This window comes from Dasypus novemcinctus, chromosome 6, assembly GCF_030445035.2.
Source record: "Dasypus novemcinctus isolate mDasNov1 chromosome 6, mDasNov1.1.hap2, whole genome shotgun sequence".
NCBI lineage: Eukaryota > Metazoa > Chordata > Mammalia > Cingulata > Dasypodidae > Dasypus > Dasypus novemcinctus.
In genome coordinates this window covers 116,430,030-116,448,877 of record NC_080678.1, presented here as the reverse complement: position 1 = coordinate 116,448,877, position 18,848 = coordinate 116,430,030, and the positions used below count along the sequence as shown (strand labels likewise).

Genomic DNA, 18,848 nt, shown 5'->3' with positions numbered 1-18,848 from the left:
ACATATATATGGAGATTAAACAACACATTCTTAATTAGTGGTCAAAGAAGAAACTGTGAGCAAAATCAAGAAATATCTTAAGATGAATGAAAACTAGAACAGAACATATTAGGATCTATAGGATGTAGCAAAGGCAGTACTAAGAAAGAAAATTGTAGCACCAATGCTTACACTAAAAGAGAGGAAAGAGTTAAAATCAATGACCTAACTACACAGCTGGAGAAACTAGAAAAAGAACAGTGAACTATTCCCAAAGCAAACAGAAGGATTGAAAAAACAAAGACCAGATAAGAAACAAATGAAATTGAAAACAAACAAACAAAAAGAATAGAGAGAACTAACAAAACCAAAAGTTGGCTCTTTGAGAAGATAATAAAATTGACAAAACTTTAGCTACATTGACAAAGAAAAAAAGGAGAGAAAATGCATATAAATAAAATCAGATATGAAAATGGGGACATTACTACTGATCCCACAGAAATAAAAGAGATCATAGGAGGATAGTATGAACAACTGCACATCAACAAACTAGACAATGTAGATGAAATGGAAAAATTCCTAGGAACATGAATACATTTATCCTAGTACAAATAGAAGACCTCAACAAACCAATCACAAATAAAGAGATTGGAACAGTCATCAAACAGTTCCCCAAAATGAAAAACCCAGGACCAGTGGCTTCGCAGGTGAATTCTACTCAGCATTCATAAAAGATTTAATATGAATCTTAAGCTCTTCCAAAAAAAATTGAACAAGAAGGAATGCTACAAAACTCATTCTATAAAGCCAATACCACCCTAATACCAAAGCCAGATAAAGATATTAAGGAAAAATAAAATTATGGACCCATTTCTCAAATGAATACAGATGCAAAAATTCTCAGAAAAATACTTTCTAATCAAATACAACAACACATTAAAAGAATTATTTATCATGATCAAGTGGATTTTATACCAGGCCTGTGAGGGGAGTTCACCACAAGAAAATTAATCAGTGTAATACACCACATTAATAAATCAAAGAGGAAAAACCACATGATCTCAATTGATGTAGAAAAGGCATTTGGCAAAATACAGCATCCTTTCTTGATAAAAATACTACAATTGAAGGAAACATCTTCAACACAATAATGAGTATATATGAAAAACCCACAGCCAACACAGTACTCAAAGGTGAAAGATTGAAAGACTTCCTGTTGAGATCAGGAACAAGAAAAGCATGCCCACTGTCACCATCATTGTTCAGTAAAGTACTAGAAGTTCTAGCTAGAGCAATCAGTCAAGAAAAAGAAATAAAAGTCATCCACATTGGAAAGGAAGAAGTAAAACTTTCTCTATTTGCATGTGATACCTAGAAAGTCCCAAAAAATCTACAACAAGTCTACTAGAGCTAATAAAGGAGTTCAGCAGAGGGGCAGGATAAAAAAATTAATACATGAAGATCCGTAGTGTTTCTATACACTAGCAGTGAGAGATCTGAGGAGAAGTCAAGAAAAGATTCCATTTAAAATAGCAACTAAATGAATCAATTTTTAGGCAAAAAAAAAACTTAATCAAGGATGTATGGGAAGCAGACTTGGCCCAGTTGTTAGGGCATCCATCTACCACGTGGGAGGTCCACGGTTCAAACCCCAGGCCTCCTTGACCCATGTGGAGCTGGCCCATGCACAGTGCTGATGCACACAAGGAATGCCCTGCCACGCAGTGTGTCCCCTGTGTAGGGGATCCCCATGCGCAAGGAGTGCACCCCATAAGGAGAGCCACCCAGCACAAAATAAAGTGCAGCCTGCCCAGGAATGGTGCCACACACATGGAGAGCTGACACAACAAGATGATGCAACAAAAAGAAATACAGATTCCCATGCCACTGACAACAACAGAAGCAGACAAAGAAGAAGATGCAGCAAATAGACACAGAGAACAGACAACTGGGGCAGGGGGGAAGGGGAGAGAAATACATAAATAAATCTTTAAAAAAAATGGATGTAAAGCACTTGTATTCAGAAAACTACAATGCACTGCTAAAAGAAATCAAAGACCTAAGTAAATGGAAGAATACGCAGCGTTCATGGATTGGAAGACTAAATATCATTATGATGTCAATTCTACCCAAATTGATATATAGAGTCAATGCAATCCTGATAAAAATTCCAAAAGTCTTTTTTAAAGAAATGGAAAACGCAATTATCAAATTTGCTTGGAAGGGTAAGGTGCCCCGAAGAGCTGGAAACATCTTAAAAAGGACTTAAATATCTTAATATGAAGACTCTCATTTCCAGGCTCTAAATATTACCTAGTTACAGTGGTTAAAACAACATGGTGCTGGCATAAAAGCATACATGTACACCAATGGAACCGAACTGATGGTTCAGAAACAAACCCTCGCATTTATGATCAAGTGATTTTTGACAAGGCTATCAAGCACACCCAGCTGGGGCAGAACAATATATTCAACAAATGGTGTTGGAGAACTAGATATCCATATCCAAAAGAAAGAAAGAGGACCCCTATCTCACACCTTATACAAAATTAACTCAAAATGGATCAAAGACCTAAAATATAAAAGCTAGAACAATAAAACTCTGAGAAGAAAAGTAGGGAAACATCAAGACCTGGTAGTAGGTGATGGATTTTTAAACCTTACACTGAAAGCAGAAGCAATGAAAGAAAAAAATGGATAAATGGGACCTCCTCAAACTTAAACACTTTTGTGATTCAAAGGACTTTGTCAAGAAAGTGAAAAGGCAGCCTACTCAATGGGAGAAAATATTTGGAAACCACATATCTGATAAAGGTTTGATTTCCATGCTCTATGACAACTCAACAATAAAAGCACAAGCAATCCAATTTAAAAATGGGCAAAAGCCCCTCTCAGTTAGAGGTGGAATGCGCATCACCATCCCAGAACCCTCAGGAATGGGGAATAAAATATGGACTAGAGAGAATTTATTGGTATTCTACTATAGACTTATTATGATTCTAGCAATGGAAAAAATTATATCATTGATGTAGAGAAAGTGGCCACTGGAGGTGCTGAAGGCAGGGAGAGGGAAAAATAGGTGTAACAGGGGCATTTTCAGGACTTGGTATTGTCCTGAATGACATTGCAATGAGAGAAACAGGCTGTAGCAGTTTGATATAGTTATGAATTCCAAACATAGATATTGGGTTATGTTTGTAAACTGTACTGTACCTGGGCATGATTAAATTATGATTAGGGCTTTGATTGGCTCACATCAGCAAGGTAAAAGGCATGGTAAAGGACAAAGTTGGAGATTTTGATGTTGGAGTTTCAATTTGGAGTTTGATGCTGGAGTCCTGAGCTGGAGCCCCTGGAAGCAACCACACAGGAAGAGAAGCAATATCCAGGAAGAGAAGGCCTGAGCCAGAAGAACACAAAGGGATAGAAACAGCTCCTTAGACATGGCAGAAACCTCAAGGAGAGAGACCGAGCCATTCATCTGATAGTCTACAGCTGACTTTGTGGAGAAAACAGAGGATCTGAGCCCAGAGAGAAGCAAGATCCTGGAAGAGAGGAACCCAGGAAGCCTGAATCCTGGCTGATATTGGCAGCCATCTTGCTCCTACACATGGAAATAGACTTTATTGAGGGAATAACTTATGCTTTATGACCTGGTATCTGTAATAAATACCCTTTATAAAAGCCAGCAGGCTTCTGATATTTTGCATCAGCACACCTTTGGCTAATACACAGGCCGTTATATATCCTGCCATAACCTACAGAATGGAGTGGGAGAGAGTGTAAACTACAATGTAAACTATAATCCGTGCTTAGTGGCAAAGCTCCAAAATGTGTCCATCAATTGCAATGAATATGCCACACTAATGAAAGAAGTTGTTAATGTGGGGAAAAGTAGGAGGTGTGGGAAGTGGGGCATATGGGAATTCCTTATATTTTAATGTAACATTTTATGTAATCAAAGTATCATTTAAAAATAAAAATATAATAAAAAATAATAAATTTTCAAAATTTAAAAAATGGGCAGAAGACTTAAATAGACATTTCTTTAAAGAGGACATACACCTCCCATGGCCCACTGGGTGGACTGTGGGAGAGGGTGGGCTATGGTGTGAACCATTGACCATGAGGTACAGCAGTGCTTAGAGATGTATTCACCAAATGTAATGAATGTCTCATGATGATGGAGGAGATTGTTGCTATGGGGGGGGAGTGGGGTAAGGGGGGTGAAGGGTATATGGGACCTCATATTTTTTTAATATAACATTTAAAAAAATAAAGACAAAAAAGAGAAAAGAAAAAAAAAGAATAAGTTGAACCAAATATCAAAGAAGAGCTGTGGGGGTAAAAAATAGGCAATAAAGAGAGAAATTGGACATCAGAATAAATTCATCAACATATTCAGATGCCTAGACATCAACAAAAAATTACAAGCCATACTTGGAAACAGGAAGATATGGTTCAGCCAAAAGAGCTAACCAAATATCATGAAGAAATACAGTATTTAATACAATTAATCATTGATAATTACACAACTCTCCTAAATCACTTCAAAGAATTTAAAGAAAACAGGACTAAAGAAATAAAGGATATTAAGAAGACACTGAGAGAGCATGAAGACCTTATAGAAATGAAAGACACAATGGATAAGATTAAAAATATGTTAGCAGAGGGGTTCAATGGTGGCAGGGGAGGAATTCTGGTGTGGGGTGTTATTGGTGGGGGGGTACATGGTTGGGAGGGAGTTCTCCAGGGCATATGTGCGGGGTGCATAAAAATGTTTGGATATTTTTCACTGGTTACAGTTGGGAACAATGGCTGGGGGAGTGCTGAGTTCCTGGCCAGGGGAGCTCTGTCGCATTCCCTAATGGAACAGCAACAATCCCCCAAGTTACTAGTTTATTGGACTTACCCCAGCCAGCTAACAGGGAGGTGAAGAAGGTAAACCACCACACCAGGGAGCCAAGAGTGCCCACAACTGAAAGCAGGAAAATTGCATTCATCATCCATGTGTAATCAAAGCACCCTCTCAGTACAGAGGTGGAGTGGACATAACCATCCCAAGATCCACAGAATGGAGGAATAGAGTATGGATTAGAGTGGGTTTACTGATATTCTATTCCAGAACTATTGTGATTAGTAATGGAAGTAAATGTAGCATTGATGTGGAGAAAGTGGCCATGGTAGCCGCTGAGGTGGGGAGTGGGAAGAAGAGATATGATGTGGGGGCATTTTCAGGACTTGGAGTTGTCCTGGGTGGTACTGCAGGGACAGTTACTGGACATTGTGTGTCCTCCCATGGCCCACTGGGTGGACTGGGGGAGAGTATGAACTTAAATGTGGACCATTGACCATGTGGTGCAGCAGCGCTCAGAGATGTGCTCACCGAGTGCAATGAATGTCCCATGATGATGGAGGAGATTGTTGTTATGGGAGGAGTGGGGTGAGGGGGGTGGGGAGGTATATGGGAACCTCATATTTTTTGAAGGTAACATTAAAAATAAATAAATAAAGACAAAGAAATTTAAATAAACAAAATACAAACAAAAAATATATTAGAAGCTCATAAGAGCAGATTTGAATTGGTGATTTTGAAGACAGAACACCTGACCTAGAAAATACAAAGAAGAGAAAGAGAAGAGATTGGGGAAAAAAAGGAACAGAACCTCAGGGAATTGAATGATAGTGCAAAATGCACAAACATTCGCATTATTGGTGTCCCAGAAGAAGAGAATGGAAAAGCAGCAGAAAGAATGTTTGAAGAGATAATGACTGAAAACTTCCCAACCCTTATGAAGGACATAAATATGAATATCCAAGCAGGACAACACACCCCAAACAGAATAAATAAACCCAAACAGACCTACCATGAGACACCTTCTATTCATAATGGCAAATACCAGAGATAAAGAGAGAGTTCTGAAAGAAGCAAAAGAAGAGGAAAGCATCACATACAAGGGAAACTCGATACGATAAAGTGCTGCGGCCAGCGCAGCAGAAGGTCCCTGAGGAGGGGCGGTGGGAGGTTTTAGAAAAAGAAACACACAAAGATAGCGGGGACCAGGTGGACCTGAAGGAGCGGATGGCAACTTCAGGTATCTGAGCTGTTTGCTCATTTTATTTTATACCACAAGTACAAAGAGCGCATTCAGCGGTTTTCACAGGAAGTTCTTGTTTCTAGGTCACTACAAATATCAAAGTAACTCTTTGCTCTTATTAGCCCTCTGATAACACAGTTTTCTTGGAATTCTTATTCATACTCAGGAGATTTTGTTCAGCACATAACCTTGCCCAGGGGCCCCTCCTTCATTATCTACAATCTTTTTGTGAACCTTGGAGCCTGCTTCTGGGGACCCTGCTTTGCAGGGTTCTCCACATATCCCCCTTTCTTTTAACAATAGGAAAAAGGCTGCCAGCTATGACTGTGCCTGTCTTAGGTTGGCCCCCTCTGGGGTTCTTACCCATTATTGCCCACCAGCCAGCAGGGACATGAGTCTGACCCAGGAGGTGCTTTTTCAAGGGGAATTGTGCACAACTCATTGCGTGGCAAGGCCTTTTGAGTCAGACACAATTGGGTGCGTTCTATTTGCAAGTGGTATATTTGGCGCTGTAGTTGTGCACATGCTATGGGCGACAGGCACCAGAGAAGTAGCAAAAGACAGGCCAGGGCTAACAGATACCAAAAGCTGTGACGGAGGCGGTCCCAAAGGGGCGAAATTTTGCAAACTATTTAACAGACTGTTAGCAATAGCTTCAGGATCTAAACTAGCGAGATGAGCCGATTGGAGGGCAAGGATCTCATCATGTAGGCTTTGCAAATCTATACTAATAATTTCAGGGTTCCAAACCCCTTGTAAGTGAAAACAGATAGTTGTCCAGTTCCACTTTGTATCATTGCCTACCACAGGGGTAACACAGATAAAAGCATACCGAGGATGGCACTGGAGGCGCATCTGATGTTGTAAAGCATCGAGTTGATTACCCAAGGAGATAACAGTTTCTTCCAAAGCATTTAATTTTCGTTCCAATTTGTGATCAATCTGTTCTTGGTCCTGAAGGGCCAAAGACGTATTTTGTGCTAAAGAATTGATGAAATGCGCAGTTTGAATACTCTGAGAAACCACAAGCCCAGCAGTAATAGAGGATGCAATGACTGTTACAAGGGTACTAATGCGGCCACAGTTACACCTAAGGCTCGAGGGCGCGGGGGGAAGGGGGATGCAATTGTTGTTGGACAATTTGCAACCCTCTGTCTCCGGTGTCACTATACCGGGGGTATTTAAACAGTGCGGGAAGCATAACAAAAGGAGGCCGATGAACTATCAAAAGATCATCATCCCAATTAGCAGCGGTAACACAGTTAAATTACAATGCGAACAGTGTACATAAAAATACCCTTCCACCTCTGTAATGTGAACAGTTCCTGCTCCAATAGCATAACAGGCGGGCGCACAGGCCGGAAGTCCCTAGGCAAACAGGAGCCACAAGTCCGCAGTTCCAGGATTAGTAAAGTTAACGTGATGCGTGGCAGCTACCAGTCGCCTCAGGTCTGGTGAGGTACTCGCTCCGGGCTGGTGAAGACATTGCCAGCAAAACCTCCGCCGACAAAAACTAGAAGCGCAGGTGCGCGGCCAACAGGTGGGCACGGGGCACACGCCGGGTGGTCCCGGGTGGCAGCGTTGAGTAGGAACGGAAGCGCTTGCCGCCAAGGGGAGCCCCTGAGGTTCCAGGTCTGTTTCACTGGAGCACAGCGGCAAAGGGGGCCGCGAGTGGTGGGCACCAGGCGTGTCATTAGAGAAACCCCATTTGCGAATAGTTTGAATAAGTTTGTTCAAGTCCCGGGGGTCTGCCCTACCGCCTCCAAAGGCGGTTTGATTTTCCCGTCGCCCACGCAGGCAGCCGTGACTGCCACGGGGAGAGAGGCAGAGGTGGACAGCTGGGGTTAGACCCGGAAAGTTAAATAGCTGGATCACCTGTGGGGTTACGTGGCTACCAGAAAACCCACCAAGCAAGGCGGTATTGCTCACCCACCCTGGGACAGATGGGTCTCCCCACGTGAGCGGGTGCGGGCGCGTGGGAGCAGGAAGCACGTCAACAGGCATGACGGTGTGCGGGGACCGCAGCGGGAGCGTGACTGGAGCTGCGGCCACGCAGGGGAGGCCCCGGAACAGGCGGCGAAGCCACGGGGGCAGATCAGTCTCCGTGCGCAGCCGTGAGGGTCGGGGGCTGTTCTCGGAGCTGGGCGCGCTGCACGCCCTGGAACCCACAATTGGCGATCCGCAGTTTCTGGAAAAATACAACAATGCCCTCCTCCCCACAGGAGCACAGGGCCAGACCTGGGCACTGCTTGGTCGGCAGGTCCTTGCGATAGACCAGACCGCACTTACCTTGCTTTGTCCTTCCAGGGAGCTGCCGCTCCACGGCAGTGATTCCATCATCCGCCCAATTTTTAAAATTAAGAGAGAAGACGCAGTGGGTATTTGGCGCTGTGGGCTTGACAGCTCTTCCAGCCTTCTTCCCTCCTCTGTTTCATCAGGCAGTTTTTAAGAGTGTTACTGGCACGTCAACGGCAGCCTGTCCTTGGGGACCGACTGGAACGCCAGTAATGCGGGAAATTCCTAAGCCCTCGCAAAGGATTGGAAGCCTGAACCCCTGTACCCTGGAGCATTGTCTGTTTTAATAATCTGAGGGCGACCCAAGACTGCAGAGGCGGAAAAACAACGGTTAATAACATGACGCTGCTTTCCCCTGCTTGGCAGGTTGCAAAAACGTATCCAGGAAAGTTATCCACGTTGACATGTGCCCACCACACACGTTGACATGTGCCCCTGCACACATGTGCCCCCGCACACATTGACATGTGCCCCCGCACACAGCCGAAGGGCGCATAACGGGTGACATCCACCTGTCGCGCGTGGCTGGGTCGCATGCCGCAAGGGCTTAACCCTGGCAGTGCTTCAGGCAAGAAGGGAGCATGAGCGGGACAGAGCTTTGCCACGTGACGTGCCTGGCCCCTGGTTAAATGGACAAGAGCCATAAGCCTGCGACATTTAAGTGAATTTTTTGGTGAAATGTCCAAGCTTGGTGGATAGAGGTGGGGTGGACAGGAGCAACGAGAAGATCAGCCTGTGCGTGCCTTCCCGCAGGGCCTGGCCAAGCGGTGCAGGGAACCCCCACGGCGGAAATAACAGGGGAACCTTCGCTGCAGAACCAGGGTTTGGAGGGTCATAAACAAGTGGCAAGGGTCTTCAGAGTTCACGACGTTGCTCGAGCTGGTTCCAGCGGGTTGCAACATAATGGCTATCAGAGAAGACACCTAACGGTGCTTGCGAGGTTTGGAAAGCAGGGGTCACTGCACAGAGATCAGCACGCTGCGCCGACGGGGAAGCGGGGTGGCGCCCCGCGGGGAGGTGGCGGCCCGCTGCGGGTGGGGGTGGGGCGGCCAGTGGGGGGGCGGGGGGGGCGGCACGCATCTGCCCGCCCTGCAGCTGAACCTTGCATAGAAACTGTCAGAGCAGTAGGGACCGGCTCCCTCTGCGTGACCATCGGGAAAACAAGGGGAGTTTTAAGAAATAGCACAGCCTTATGGGAAGGGTAATGATTATCTACGGAACCAGGATAACTGGCAACAGTTATTTGCCAAGCAGGGGAGAAAGTCCATAGATGATTTCATTGTTCTGTTGCATGGGAAGGACAATGCGGTCGGGTTCCCCACCCAATTGTTTGCCAGAGGAGCCCAGTGAGGGGAAAAGGAGCAGCACAAACGAGCAGGCCAACGGGTTGTCCAGCAGACACTCTCGTTAATTGTGCAGACGCTAATTTAGACTCTTGTAGGTGCAGAGCTCTATGTGCGTCAGCTGTTGACCTGCGAGAACTAGGATCAGGATTTTCCTTCCAAACATCCAATAGAGGGCTTAACTCTCCAGCAGTGAGAGATAGGGAAGTCAAAGCCATCAATAGCACCAAGTAAATTTTGAAAATCATTAAGAGTACGCAGAGAATCGACAGGAATTGGAGGGCGCTGGGGGCAACTTGGTCGATGCTCAGTTACACACCCAAGGTATGAGAATGTTCTTGACGCCGGACCTTCTCAGGGGCAATGAGGCCCTTATTTTAAAGGGCAAACTCTATTTGTGCGAAAAGTCGTAACAGTTCAGTTTCCTCAGTGGCCACTAGGAGAATGTCATCCACGTAAGGGATAATGGAGGCAGTAGAAAACTGGCCATGCACTGAGGCAATGGCGTGGCCAACAAAATCTTGACACAAATTAGGGGTACTTGCCATGCCTTCGGGTGAAACGTTCCACAGATACCGCTGCAATAGCTGCCTGAAATTTAAACTGGGAACTGAAAAGGCAAAACACGGGCGGTCATTAGGACGCAAGGGAATAGTGAAAAATGCATCTTTCAAATCAAGCACAATCAACCCACGATGAAGAGGGATTACGTGGGTGAAGGTAGACCGGGCTGCAGAGGGCCCATGACTTGCATTGAGCGATTGACTGCTTGGAGGTCTTGCAAGAGCATCCAAAGACCTGATTTCTTTTTGATAACAAAAATAGGGATATTCCAGGGCCTAAAGGATGGACTAATATGGCCAGCAGCTTCTTGTTCACTTACCAGCCACTCAGCTGCAGACAATGTGTCTCTAGGAAGGTGCCACTGATCCACCCGGACAGGAGAATCGCTTAACCACACAAGAGCGGCAGCGGTATTCTGGGGGACAGACCTTTCAGAGACCCCTGCCGAAAAAAAGAATAACCTAAGCCCCAAAGATCGGCTTGTGAAGGGATGCTGACAGCCAAACCCGTGCCCTGCTGTTGTTTTCCAAGGCCTCATGTGGGATCAAAGTTCTGATGTAACATCTTTTGAGTTACTGCTGATGAGCGGCTGACTAGAAGTAAGCCCAGCCCAGAGAGCACATCCCATCCCTAGAGATCGATAGGCAAGGAAGGTAGGATGGAAGGTTGGAGCCCTCCTCTTCCTCCCTTTAAGGAGCTGAGAGCTACAGGAAGGGCGGTGGGCTGCACCGACCCCCTGTAAGTCGGTGGAAGTGGGGGCAAGGGGCCACAGAGCAGGCCAATGCTGTAAAGCAAAAACTGAAATACCAGCCCCAGTATCAATGAGCCCTCAAAAGACGTTCCATTTACAACCAGGCGAGGGGAGGCCGCTCAGGGCGAACGACTTGGGCCCAGTATGCCGCTGCACCCTGTCTGAGCAAAGGACGTAAGGGGGTTGCTGGAACTGACGGAAGTGACAAGCGAGCGAATGGCTTGGCCCTCTCAATTGCCAAGATACACCATGGGCCAAAACAGGAACGCAAATGTATTGAGAAAAAGGAAGATGTAGTCAGAAAGGGGAGCACTTGTAGTGCATAGGAGGTCATTTGGGGCACCCAGGAACAAGTCTCATGGCACCCGAAGGACTGGGTCCACCAGCGCCCTGGGGATGGCTCGTGGCCCCACTTCTGGGGTTAAAACCACCTGGAGGAGGCACAGAGGTCCAGTCCATGAGAAAAGGCTGGTTGGGCATTGAAGAGTAAAATGATCCATGGCAAGTAACTGGGAACTCTTTCTGTACCTTTAGACTCTGCTCTTTGTGAAATGGGAGTGTGCTCAGCAAAAATGCCCCCACTATTTGTTGGGGTCAGGGCTGGCCCTGGCCTCCGTTTCCCGAACGTTCAAGAGGGATTCCAGTCACGGCGGTTTTAGACCCACACTCATTAGCCCAGTGCCGCCCACGCTGGCAGTGAGGACAAATGCCTGGTGCGGCTTGTGCAGGCGGAGTCATAGAAGTTGCACGAGGCCACTGGAGAGCAGTCCCTACAGGACATGCACACTTAAAATGTCCTGGCTGATGACAGTGAAAGCCAACAGGTGATTGGGACACGGGTCGGGCAGTAGCTGTCTTAGATGCGGCAGCCATGACCCCTGCGGGGCCTATATCAGCACACAAACAAATATAATCAGTAATAGAAGCAGTTTTCCTAGGAGGGCGAATAGCATCCTTGCACAAACTGTTAGCATTTTCGAAGGCTAGCTGTTTCACCAACAACCCTCCAGCCTCATGATCTGCCACCATACGTCCAAAAACTTTAAACAAATGGGCGACCAAGTCAGCATGCAGCTCTTCAGGTCCCTGCACCACCTCGGACAACTCTGAAGACTTCTCTCCCCGAGAGGGAAGCTGTCTCCAAGCACGCAAGACACACACGCTAAGTTGTTGATAGGCCTGAATCCATACAACCATTGCTGCTGTAAGGGTTCACATGCTGCAGTTCCAGTAAGTGTATCTAAGGGAAAAGGTACTCCATGGGCCCAGTTACACTCAGCCTGGGCAGTGCCTTCTTCAAACCCATTACTTTTCTGCGGTCACCCCTCGGGCTGAAGTGTGGTTTGCTGGCCTGGCAAGGGGAGCGGCCGCAGTAGGCCTAATTCCGCTGCCCCCATAATAGGGTGGTTGGTCGGGCCCACCGCCACCCCTGAAGGAAGCTCGGCATGGGCGCAGAGTGCCCTCGGGTCTCCCCTTCTCGGCAGCCATGCTTCCGCGGCCGCCCCTCCTCCCGGATGGCGCCACCTGATGCCTTGTGGGGTGGCACTCTTCTTCTTCCTTCTCCCTGCGCAGGCATGGGCGGAGAAATCCAGGCTGCCCTTTTCCCCTCCCCCGACAGCAGCAACAGCCAGGCGTGGGTGGGAAACTCAAGTCTCCCCTCCACCCCAGCAACAGCAGCCACCAATCCCTAAACCCTGCCCCTTCCCCCAGCAACAGCGACAGCCAATCCCTAACCACCACCCCTCCCCTGTCCAGTACCGCCCACTGACCTTTCGCTGGCAACCAATCAGAACAGGGCATGGCTTCGACCAATCAGCCTTCCCCAGCCCCTATAAAACTGTTGCCTCTCCCTCAGTAAAGTGGACTTGCGTGTTTACCTTGTCTCCGCGGTAGTTCTTCTGCCATGCGCCCTCCAGTCCTGAGAGCCCCCGACAAGGGCCTGGCCTCCCTTGTCCCCAGTTCGTCGCCTGCTTCTCCGGGCGACCCCTTCATCGCCGGCTTCGCCGGGCGACCCCGTCAGCCGAACCACGCAACCCCTTGCAAGACCGATCCCTCGTCTGCTGCCGGACTGACCCCTCGTCCCAAGTGGGACCGACCCCTCATCCCAAGCGGGACCGACCCCTCGTCCGCAGCCAGACCCCACCTCTACCTACCGAGCAAGCCACCGCACTTTTCCATAACAGATAATTCCTGCCTGTCAAACAGGCTTTGGCTAATACTGTCCAATCTTTTGGACAAAGGGGATCTGTACTAAGTCTCCAACAAAGAGGTGAGACGCAGGGCCGTAAGTGCTGCAGGCCACTTCTAAAGCCTTCCATAGTTTAAAAGGAACTGGTTCATGAGAACAAATAAACTGACCGGGAAAAAGAGTAAACCCAGACACATCCTCACCTTCAAACACAGAGGGGGAGGAGACCCTGGACGGGGGCCCTTTCTGACAAACAGGGGCAGCTGCCTGCAGAACCCGTTATCTTCTAAGGACAGTTGGGGCAACTGAGGTTGCCGCGCAGTGACTGGGGGCGACTCAAGACCTTCCTCAGGCCCTTCTCCCTCACTTCCTTCCCTGCCTCCGCAGGGGCTGATGGCCACTGTGAAGTGTCATGGCCATGGCCCTTGAGGTTGAGGAGGATACAAGCAGGGCGGCAGCACTTCATCAGCCTCAGCAGTGGGATCTAAGGACCTCGACTCAAAAGCCCACACAGCGAAAGCACGCACAGCCATGTGTCGTGGGCCCTTGGCCGTATACTGTCATTGTCCAACCTTTCGCCACATCTCCTCTTTTACTGTCCCTTCTTCTGGGAACCAAGGGCAAGTGTGCTGAACAAAATCTGAGAATTGTTCTAATTGCTGCGTAGACACTTTTGAGCCCCTGTTTGGTAGCAAGGCTTTAAGCATCTGCCCTTACAAACGGTGCTGGGAAGACGCGCGACTGCCCGTGCTTTACACCTGGCTCTTCCATCCCTGACCTGCTCCGTTTGAGCATCGTGCCCAGGACACCCTCGTCACCTCACGAGACGTTCCCCTGTGCCTCAGGTCCCTGGGCCCTCAAGTGCTGACCTCTCATCAGAAACCACGGAGGTGAGAAGAAAGTGGTATGATGTGTTTAAGGTACTGAGTGAGAAAAACTGCCAGCCAAGAACTCTGTGTCCAGCAAACCTGCCCTCAGAAGTGAGGGCGAGGTCCTTCGCCCCTGCCCTGCTCCCTTCTGGACTGGTCTGGTTCTGGCGCTGCAGCCCTGTGGCCACGCTGGGGGCTGTGCTGGGCACTCGCCACTTGGGGTGCTTTGGGGCTGCCAGTCCCAGGTGTAAGCATGCAGCTCTGGGCGGGGCCTCAGGAATGCTCCAGTGGGCAGCAGCAGTGGTGGCTGTGTGGGCTGCAGCCGTGAGGCCAGCGTGAGCCCCCGGGCTTCTCCCTTGAGCGGCCACTGGAGCAGTGACTTAAAAAAAAATGAGGGTGAGTTGAAAGTCTTCACAGACAAAAATGGATAGAATATGTTACCAAAGACCAGAATTACAAGAAACACTAAAGGGAGTGCTGCAGCCTGAAAGGAAAAAACATATGGTGGAAGCTTATCATGGTGTTTGTAACTAGCAGTGCTATTGTATGGGTATGACAGTGGTTGAAAGGGAAAGTCTAAGGTCATTCATATTACCAGAAGGAAAGCAAAAAACTGTAGCATGGGACTGTATTAGTTAAACCTCATGTAAAACATGAATATGGATGATACTGCATACATAAGACTGCTTTTACAAAACATAAATACAAACATACTACAGAGAAGAAAAAATAGCAGATATGTATGGCAGATGAGGCATAGAGAGATTGAGAGGTGATGAATTTTGTTTGTTCATTTTTGTTCTTTGTTTATTATTATTAGAATAATGAAAGTGCTTTGGGAATGATTGGGGTAATGAATATACATATATGTGAATACACCAAATATCATAGATTGTACTCTGTGGATGGATTTATGCTTTATTACCATGTATCAATAAAATTGATTCATTGTAAAAAAAATAAAACTGCAAGTGTTGGAGAGGATGTGGAGAGATGAATGCTTATTCACTGCTGGTGGAAATGTAGAATGGTACAGCCACTGTGGAAACCTGTTTGGCAGCTGCTAAGGAAGGTGAATATAGATTGACCATGTGACCTGGCATACCACTACTAGGTATATACCCAGAAGAACCAGGAACAGTGACACAAACAGACATCTGCACACCGATGTTCATAGTGGCATTATTCATGATTGCCAAAAATGGAAACAACCCAGGTGTCCATCAGCTGATGAATGGATAAAAAAAATTGTGGTGTATTCACATGATGGAATATTATGCAGCAGTAAGAAGAAATGAAGTTGTGAAGCATATGACAACATGGATGAACTTAGAGGACATTATCTTTTTTTTTTAAATTTTTTAGAAGATTTATTTAATCCCCCTCCCCCCGGTTGTCTGTTCTCTGTGTCTATTTGCTGCGTCTTGTTTCTTTGTCCACTTCTGTTGTCGTCAGTGGCACAGGAAATGTGGGTGGCGCCATTCCTGGGCAGGCTACACTTTCTTTCGTGCTGGGCGGCTCTCCTTACGGGGTACACTCCTTGCGCATGGGGCTCCCCTATGCGGGGGACACCCCCCCCCGCGTGGGGCGGCACTCCTTGCACCCATTAGCACTGCGCATGGGCCAGCTCCACACGGGTCAAGGAGGCCCGGGGTTTGAACCGCGGACCTCCCATGTGGTAGATGGACATCCTAACCCCTGGGGCATGTCCGTTTTCCCATAGAGGACATTATCTTGAATGAAGCAAGTCAGGCATAAAAGGACAATTACTGTATGATTTCATTATTATGAACTAAATATAATGAACAAGCTGAAGGAGTTAATAGCTAGACTATCAGTCACCAGAGAATAGAATGAGGTTAGAGAATGTTTCAAAAGCTGAGGTTTAATCTATGCAGAATTGGTTAAAAAACTGTTTGTAAATGGAAATGAAAAGAAATAGTGAAAGCCCATCATAGGATTTGTAATTAGTAAAGCTAACATGGGTATGATAGTGTTTGTTTTTCTTTTTTTCTTTTTTAAAGTAATGGAAACACTTTAATATTGTTTGAAGTGATGAATGCACAACTCTGTGATTATACCAAATGTAATTGGTTGTATATTTTAGATAACTTATATGGTTTGTGAAAAAATAATAGGGTGGTTTGAGGGGGAAATATAGCAAATGTAAAATATGAACTATAGTTAGGAGTAATACTCTGACAATGCTCTTTTTTCTTTTAATGTTACATTCAAAAACTATGAGGTCCCCATATACCCCCCACCCCCCTCACCCCATTCCTTCCCCCATAACAGCAACCTCCTCCATCAGACAATGCTCTTTCATAATTTGTTACAAATGTTTTAAAATAATGCAAGCTACTGGTGGTGGGATGAGGTATGAGAGCACTGTATGTTACACATGTTCTTTTGTAAGTTCACAACCTTTACTATACGCTTATTGTTTATGTTCATGTATGAATGATATACTTTAATAAATTTTTAAATGGAAAAAAATTTCAATTGAAAGAAAGCTGGAGAATAAATTAAGGACTGAATAATACAGAGAACCCAGAGGTGGATTAGGATTGTGGTTAATAGTACAAATACAAGAATGTTCTTTTATGAGCTAGAACAAATGTACATCACTATTACAAGATGGTAATAATATGGAGATGCATGGGAACAACATGATTAATGTAACTTATGATGGACTATAGTTAACAGCAATATTGTAACATTTGTGCATCAATGTCAAAGAAGGTACTGTGTTAATAATAGAGGGGATATGGAAAAAAATATACCAAAGGTACACTATAGACCATAGTTAGTGGTAATAGTCTGATGATGTTCTCTCATAATCTGTAACAAATGTTCCACAACAATGTAAGGTATTGGTGGATGGGTTATTGTATGGGAAATCTTCACATCATGCATGATTGTTTTGTAAGTTCACAACTTCTCTAATAAAATATATTAAAAAGAATGCAAAAAAGATCAATGAAACTAAAAGCTGGTTCTTCAACAACAACAAAAACAATAAAATTGACAAACCTGTAATAAGAGTGAAAAAGAAAGACACATATCACCAATGACAGGAATGAAATAAGGAATGTCACTACAGAAGCAATAGCCTTTAAAAGGAAACAAAGGAATACTATGATGAACTTTGTGTTGATAAATCGACAACTTAAAAGAAATTGATTGATTTCAAACTACTAAAACTCAGTCAGAAAGAAATGAATAATCATTAAAGAAATTGATTTCATAATTACAAAGGTTCCAAAAAAAAATCACCAGGTTTGATTGTTAAGTTCATGTGTCAACTTGGCTAACTTATGGTGTACAGTTGTTTGGTCAACACAAGCACAGGCCTGATCATTATTGTAAGGATATTTCTTGGATTTAAATCATCAGTAAATTGATTGCATCTATGGCTGATTACATCTACATCAATTAAGGAGATTGCCTTCAAAAATGAGAAAAGTCTCACCCAGTCAGTTGAAGACTTTAAAGGGAGAACTAATGATTTCAGCAGTCAGAAGGAAGAATTTTCATCTCTACTTCAGCCAGTCAGCTTTTCCTGTGAAATTCATCAAATATCCTCACTGGAGTTCCCAGGTTTCAGCCTGCCCTACAGAATTCAGACTTGCCCATCTCTACACTTGAATGAGCCAATTTTTATAATAAATCTCATAGTATTTACATTATAAAATATATATATTATATATATATAATATATAAATATATTTACCATATATATCCTTTCGGTTGTTTCCCTGGAAAACCCTAATACACTTGGTCCAGATGAATCTGATGGAAGATCTACCAAATATTTAAAGAATTAATATCAGTTTCTTTCACAAAATAGAAGGGACATCCTCCAGCTCATTTCATGAGGCTAGTATTAGCCTGATATCAAAACTAGACAAAGGGGAGTAGATGTGGCTCAAGCAGTTGAGTGCCTGCTTCCCACATGGGAGGTCCTGGGTTTGGAACCCAGTGCCTCCTTAAAAAGAAAACAAAAAACAAGCAAACAAACCAAAAAGCCAGCTCAGGGAAGCCAAAACGACTCAGTGGCTGAGCACCAGCTTCCCATATACAAGGTCTGGGGTTCAATCCCTGGCCCCGGTATCTCAAAAAATAAAATAAAAATAAAAAGCTAAATAAAGATAGTACAGAAAAAGAAAACTGCAGACCAAGATGTCTCATGACCATGGATACAAAAATCCATAACAAAATAATAGCAAACCAAATTGAACAATATATAAGGAGAATTATATATTATGACCAAGAGGGATTTATTCCAAGTAGTAAGGCTGGTTTTAACATTAAAAATCCATAATGTAAGCCATGTATATATCCATGCTAATGGAGAAAAAAACATGATCATATCAACTGATGTAGAAAATTACAAAATCACAAAATTACAAAATCATTTACAAAGTCTGACACCTGAACAAACTGTTGGCAAGTTAGGAATAGAAGATAAACCAAAAGAAAAAGAAAAAAGAGTTAACACAGCAAGCCTGAGATTGATAGCCTTAAAAATGCCTGGTTGCAATTTTGGCCCTTAGCTGGCACCTGGGACTATGAATTTCAGAAATATTCTCACCATTCCCTGGTAAGAATGGCTCCCTAGGGAAGCGGACTTGGCCCAGTGGTTAGGGCGTCCGTCTACCACATGGAAGGTCTGTGGTTCAAACCTCAGGACTCTTTGACCTGTGTGGAGCTGGCCCATGCACAGTGCTGATGTGCACAAGGAGTGCCCTGCCATGCAGG

At 45.2% G+C, this 18,848-nt stretch overlaps 1 protein-coding gene across 5 annotated transcripts in view; it reads right to left on the bottom strand.

The window, feature by feature from the left end:
- Window positions 1–6,038: 6,038 nt before the first annotated feature.
- LOC131278812 (uncharacterized) overlaps window positions 6,039–18,848 on the bottom strand; it is a 31,579-nt gene continuing 18,769 nt past the window's right edge. For all 5 annotated transcript variants that reach the window (XM_071215925.1, XM_071215923.1, XM_071215924.1 and 2 more), the window contains 2 exons: window positions 10,599–10,720; window positions 6,039–10,325 (listed from right to left, as the gene is read on the bottom strand). In XM_071215925.1, the coding sequence (XP_071072026.1) occupies window positions 7,446–8,417 (972 nt within the window). In that variant the 5' untranslated portion in view covers window positions 8,418–10,325; window positions 10,599–10,720 and the 3' untranslated portion in view covers window positions 6,039–7,445. The remainder of the gene's footprint in view (window positions 10,326–10,598; window positions 10,721–18,848) is intronic.